The 6,232-nt window shown below is 39.7% G+C and overlaps 1 protein-coding gene across 1 annotated transcript in view; it reads right to left on the bottom strand.

Moving 5' to 3' along the window:
- Positions 1–1,061: 1,061 nt before the first annotated feature.
- Positions 1,062–6,232, bottom strand: part of RIMS2 (regulating synaptic membrane exocytosis 2) — a 532,133-nt gene continuing 526,962 nt past the window's right edge. The window contains exons 32-34 of the mRNA XM_018559015.1: positions 5,269–5,370; positions 3,608–3,747; positions 1,062–2,129 (exon numbers count right to left, since the gene is read on the bottom strand). Coding sequence (XP_018414517.1) covers positions 1,911–2,129; positions 3,608–3,747; positions 5,269–5,370 — 461 coding nt within the window. The 3' untranslated portion in view covers positions 1,062–1,910. The remainder of the gene's footprint in view (positions 2,130–3,607; positions 3,748–5,268; positions 5,371–6,232) is intronic.

Here is a 6,232-nt window from a genome sequence, read left to right as displayed (position 1 = left end):
GGCACTGCTGCATTGGGGGGGGGGCGGGGGGGGGGGGGGGTGAACATCAAGGTCCCACAGAGCTCAACGGTTGTGTTCCTAAAAAGTTACAGGACCACAAATATGGCAGCTAGAGCCCGGTGTTAGAACTACTTCACCATAACATAACAGTTCATTTAAAGAAGCATGCCATCGGCCAGAAAGAAAATCAGCAAGTCTGGTCAGTCATGAGACCGACCGAACTGCCTTCCATAACAAAGCAACTTGGAAAAGTTTGACCTTCGTAGCATCGATAAATGAAAGATCAAGTAAAAACGTTGCCTGTATGATACACAACTCCGACAAAGTGCAAAAAGGGCATACCTTAATTGAAAAATAGTGGATATTCTTTTTTTTTTCAAAGAGAGGACTTTCGATTGAGCTCTCGAGTTTAACAATGCTGGGCACTGAGAATGTACGAAGATGGACAATGGCCACTTAGTTCGATAATTTTATTCCCTTTAAGACTCAATTTGATGGTGAAAAAAATCATTACCATGCACTGTACAAGATATTGCAAAAAAGTTCAAATATCTTTTATATCAAATACATGCTGAATTACCTTAGGTATTCTCAAGCCATGTTGCAAAATTCTTTTCAACATGCTTGATTTTCAAGAAAGGTTGCTATGCAATGGACATCAAGAGGATGACCTCCACTGTATCTGGCAGGTCAAACAAGGAATTCTGTCAAACATTTCAAGAATGCAGGAAAAAAATCTGCAAAAAGTTTTGAAACATGGGGACAGAGAAGCAATCAAGGCACACAGGGTAAAGTGGTGTGCCGTCAACCAACCTGAAAGAATGGCATCAGAAAAGAGGTTTGGGAAGATTGTGGGACTTAGAGACACAATGCAAAAAACAGGGACCTAGGAAAGAAGAAATGGTGGACATGTACATGTTTAAATTCTACAAGGTTTGTACCTTTAACATTGAAATAAATCATGTATGTTACATTTTTTGTCACATAAAGAGAATTTTAAATATTTGCTAGAAAGAAATTATATTTTAACATATGCCTGCAAAAACACAGACCATGATTGGTTTTTAGAATGATAAACGTGGTTTGTCTTTGTTTCACGCCGTTGCATTCGCTTCCCTTTTTTTTAAAACCATGCACTAGTGAAATTTGTTTCTTAAAAAGAATATAAATTGTTGAAAATGGCTGTATCTTTTTTATTATTTTGTTTTGTATTTTTTTGCAAGTTGCAGCCCAAAGAAAATAATTTTAGTGTTCACTTAGATCCGTGTTCATGCAAAAAATAATTTTTTTTTTTTTTAGTCTCTGAAGTACCGGATAACCACAGAAAAATTCTTCCCCGGTGAAATTCTTCAAATAGTGGACTCCTTTTAGGTTACTGCTAAGCCAACTTTGCTTTAAACTATGGGCATGTGTGACCTTCTATAATGATCGTTCTTAATAACACTGGCGTTCCATCGGACTTCATGCTCTTTGTAGTACCCCGTACGTTATCGATCTCCTTAGGGTTCCTTCTTAGGCGTTCCCAATCTTTGGGGGAAAATATAAAAAAGAAAATGTTGCAACAACGTGGAAATGTCACTGAAGATGACTTTCGTTGCGTGAAATATTTATTTTGTTAGTGTCAGTAATCCATGGCTTCAGACTCAACTAGAACTGAGCTTCACTGGTCTTCAATACCGTCGGCTAGCTCCCCTCCATCACCTGAGAGCCTTCTATAGCGCACAATGTGTGCGACTTCCGCTGAGAATGCAGGATCGCCCAGTATCCCTAGCAACAGGCTCAGAAGACACAAAATTAAGCATGCAGTGTTTACCAGGGTGCGCGACCTGTCATATTCCGGTATCTTGTGATTTTCTTGTTATTTTTTTTTGAAACGCTGGTTGCAGAGACAACAGTTTATTTTACAGGTGCTATGACCTAGAATAAGAAGGTCCCGTGGAACTTTCAAGAGATGACTGAGAAGCTCTCCGGGTTAAAGGGGCCAATGTTGGGTCTACTAGAGAGGAGGGGGGAAATAGTTTAAACCATCCAATCACCATGTTGGACAGGTCCAGTTCATCTAAAAGTATCTGTGCCACACCCATAAAAGATTTGTGATCCATGCGTCCATAGTCACCCCAAACAATTATCTGCAGATATAAAAAAAAGAGAAGGTTAATTGAAACATTTTAATTAAATGCTAATTCAAAGTTACCCATTTTAAATCTCCACATAACCCCTATAGAGCCAGACTGTGCCTACAATGACTGATGTAATACATCTAGAAAGAAGAAAATTAGAAAACAATTTGAGTTGTTGACCATAGCTACCAATCAGAATTACTGTTTACTTTTACAAAAATGAAAAGAGAAATTTGATTGGATTCAATTGCCAACAACTCCACTTATGCCACAACATAGACCACAGTTCATAAATCCATGGTGGCTCTTCACCCTGTCCTACCTATCTATTCTCAGAGGCCATAGCACCTCATATAAAGCAAACTCTGTTTAAAGCAGAGCAGCCTATTGTTACTCACTTGGCATGTCTGACTTCACAGGCAAGGTAGAACTTCACACAGGGAATTAATCTAGGTTTCCGATCCACATGCAAGCTGAAAGATTTTTGTAACCTCTAAAACCACTAAGTTTGTGAAAAGCATATTCATTGCTATCCAAAGATATACTGAAACCTGATTTTTTTAAGGAAAAAAACTTGTTCCAACAAATTACATTTTGCATCCAATAAAGTGTATGTAGAGCCAAAATATATTTTTTTGGTTTAGGATAGGACCCCTTTCAGGTTGTTTTTGATACTTGTGTCTCTGCTAGGGAGATTCACTGTTCCTATTTGTTCTGGTGTCATTGGGATTGAAAGTGAGAAAAAATAAAACAAATGTAGTTCTTACCGTGACAGGAAAATGGGAACACTCAGGGGGTTATTCACAAAGCTGCCAAAGGCCGCCGAGTGAATAATCCAGCTACGTTCGGCTATTCACTCCGGCTCAGTACGCCTGACTTCAGCCATACATCGGCTGCACTTCGGTCAGGCGAACATGCAGTGGCTGAGCTGAAGTGCAGAAGGACTTCGACTCAGCCGATCCAACATCACATAGGGGCCAGACGGCAGTGAGTGAATTGCCGAAAAGCCGCCGAGCGGCATTCAGCTCGTCTATTCTACTCGGTACCTCCGTGGTACTGAGCAGAATAGAAAATAGTGAAAATAGTAGAGAAGAAAAAAAAGATTACAAAAATATTTTTAAAATGTAAATAAATAGTGAAATTAAAAAAGAAATAAATGTATTTAAAAAAGAAAAAAACTATTGGACGGAGCTAGCAGTGACAGAATTTAAAACATATTTGCCACTTTGTCATTTATCTGATCAAATGCATGCTCTACCCCTCAACAAGGCACAATGTTTTAATTGAAGTATCATGGGGGGGCGGGGTGTCAGAACTCCAATTTCACAGCTAAATGCTGGCAGTTAAACAGAGTCTGTGGCTTCTAGTGCCCTGTGTAGTTCAGTAGCTGTATATACAGTACATGACACTAAGATGTGCCCCATTGGTCAGGAAAACTCCCTGGTCTACCAATACTTTACATTTTATTAAGCTCAAAAGGATTTTACCTGTAAGACCTTTCCTTGCGGTGATTCTTCAAAAGATAACAGTTGCTGGTATAAAGGCTCCAGCGTTTTTCTTGCTACCTTTGTTTTCTTTTTGGCTATGCAAACTCCATTTTCTAATAGATACACCTTTACGTACGGTGCTGCAAGTGGGGAAACAAGCAAGTGGTTGGCATTACTAAATGGATGGTGCTAACACCAACAATTTCTACAAATACATTTTTAGACACGTTTCAGTTATTCTAAATCAATTTCTCTTTATTTAACCCAACATATAAAATGCAAGGCATTGCTATATACTCTCCATTAAAACATTATTGTACTCACAAAATTACATAGTAAAGGCAGGTGACACAGAAGTCTTGTCTACTTATGCTTCACATCCACTGGTGCTTTGTCAAGACTAGCCTTCTTTTACTGTACGCAAAAATATTTTTATATAGAGTATAACCTGCGTATGTATTTCTTTGGCATGTGCTAAGTTTAGTTAGAAAAGTCTTGTTAAAGGTTTTCTTTAACATGTCCATGCAAAAAAGCAGGAATCTCTGTTATCTGTAATTTCAGCTGTACAATTTTGCACATGGAAGGGGAGAAGAATAACAGACAGATAACTCCTTGATTCTGACTTATCTTAGGTCAATCTAATAAATTTGCCCCTGCTTTCACATAGGTCGTCTGGGGTTGTGTGCTTCTACTATACACATAAAATAGTTGCCAAGTGTAGCTGAAAATGGACAGACTGGGAGATGCTCATTCCATGTTTATGGCAACTTTACATTGCCAGTATGTAAAGAAGTTAAGTTAGAACATCTTTTAGTTTAAAGTGAATCGGAGGCCAAGCTTTGGACATTCAGGTTTTTATATATTCTTAAGAAGCAGCAAATAAGCTTTAAAACAAGACCCCCACTGACCTTAGTAGCTGCAGAAGCCATAGAGCAATTCATCCTCAAAGTGTACAGCAGAAGCACTGAAAAGAGCTCACCCTGCATCTCCTTCCAAGAGCCCCTACTGTGTTTATCTTAGACACTAGAAAGCTGAAAAGCTGACAAGTCACTGTTTGGAGGGGGAGCAGAAGGAGCTGAGCTGTTGTGAGAATAACGTAAACAACTTTAGTGCTGCTGCTGTGAAATGTATGCATTACTCCACACTGCCTGCAACTATAGATGTCAATGAGGGCATGTTATAAAGCGTATTTACTACTTGTTAAGAAGAACTAAATACGAAATGCCTGACTAAAGCTCCACTGTAAGGAGGACAATACCAAAGGGATCCATGCCATCCTAAATATCCTTAGGGAAATGAAAAAAAAAATATGAATCCAGGCTTGAATAGCTAATATTTGTATGCATTCTATCAATGATGTGATATTTCTGATACTCCTTAAAACAAAATGTGCACTCCATCACATGCAGCACCACTGATGGCACTGTGCTTTGTAATGTAAGACATTACACAAGGCTGGCAACCTTATGGCTCAGACTTGGATGCATCATACTTTAACAAGGCATAATTCATTACCCCTAAATTCTGTTTCATATCAACATCTTTGCTGGCACTATAAATGACATGAAACATGCAAACATTTGCTTGATGTTGCACCTATTTAGGACAGTGATATATGAAAACATTAGGTGCTGTATATCTAGTCTATATTGACACCTCACCTGGCAGTGTCTTGGACCCTGGTTTTACTACAAGCCCACGCGCTCGTATAATTTCCACCTCCAACTGTCCTTTCTTATCCATCATTCCAATCTGAAGGTCCCCTGCAGGAAACAAACAGAAACAATTAATAACATAGTTTATGGATCTTTAACTGTGAATCACAATTAATTCAAGGTGTGACTCCAGTCAAACAATGTTTGATCCTTTTTAGAAAGAGTAAAGAAGGCCTGGAACATCTATCATGTTTTACCATCATTCTAATAATTTAAAGTGTTGTTTTTGCTGTCTTTATCCACATTGGGGGGATTTTTACTCACTTCCACCCTTAAGGACCAGTGCCACTGGGATAGGAAGTCAGAAAAAGACACAGAGAAAAAGACCCCTTGCCACTCTATCACAAAAAGTTCCATTTTATTACAGAAGCAATACAAAAAGTACAGTAATATAACAGTGCTTTAAAACTAAAGTGCTGCACAATTGTTTTGATTAGGGGAGAATTATGAGGCAAGTGATTTTTACTCAGCCTCATAATCTGAGCCGACCTGTGGCAATGAAACTGTCACAGGTCAGCTCAGTAGATCGTGAAGTGAGCAAACACATGTCGCTCGCTCACTTCTCAATCGATCCCCGCAGAGAGCTGTGACTGTCACTCACGGCTCCCTGCAGGGATTCCCCTGCCACCGCTATCCGATCCTCCAGCGCTGACTGGCGAAACAGACGGGGGAGGGCACAGCTGGCTCAGCCTCTGGATAGGCTGTCAATCCCGCAGCTGGGTGGATCCAGACAGTAATGTCGGGATCCGTCCCGGCTGCTGCATCTCAGTATACGGCGAGCTGTAGCTCGCCGTATACTGAGCTTTGGGTCACGGAGAACGCTAGTTTGTGTTCTCCCGTGACCCTTAGGAGAACTATGGGGAAAAGACCTGACCCCATAGTTCTCCTTTAACGTATATATATATATATA

The sequence above is a fragment of the Nanorana parkeri genome, unplaced genomic scaffold, assembly GCF_000935625.1.
Source record: "Nanorana parkeri isolate BGI_ZX_2015 unplaced genomic scaffold, ASM93562v1 scaffold16, whole genome shotgun sequence".
Lineage (NCBI taxonomy): Eukaryota > Metazoa > Chordata > Amphibia > Anura > Dicroglossidae > Nanorana > Nanorana parkeri.
The sequence above is the reverse complement of the archived record's forward strand: the minus strand, read 5'-3'. Positions and strand labels throughout refer to the sequence as shown.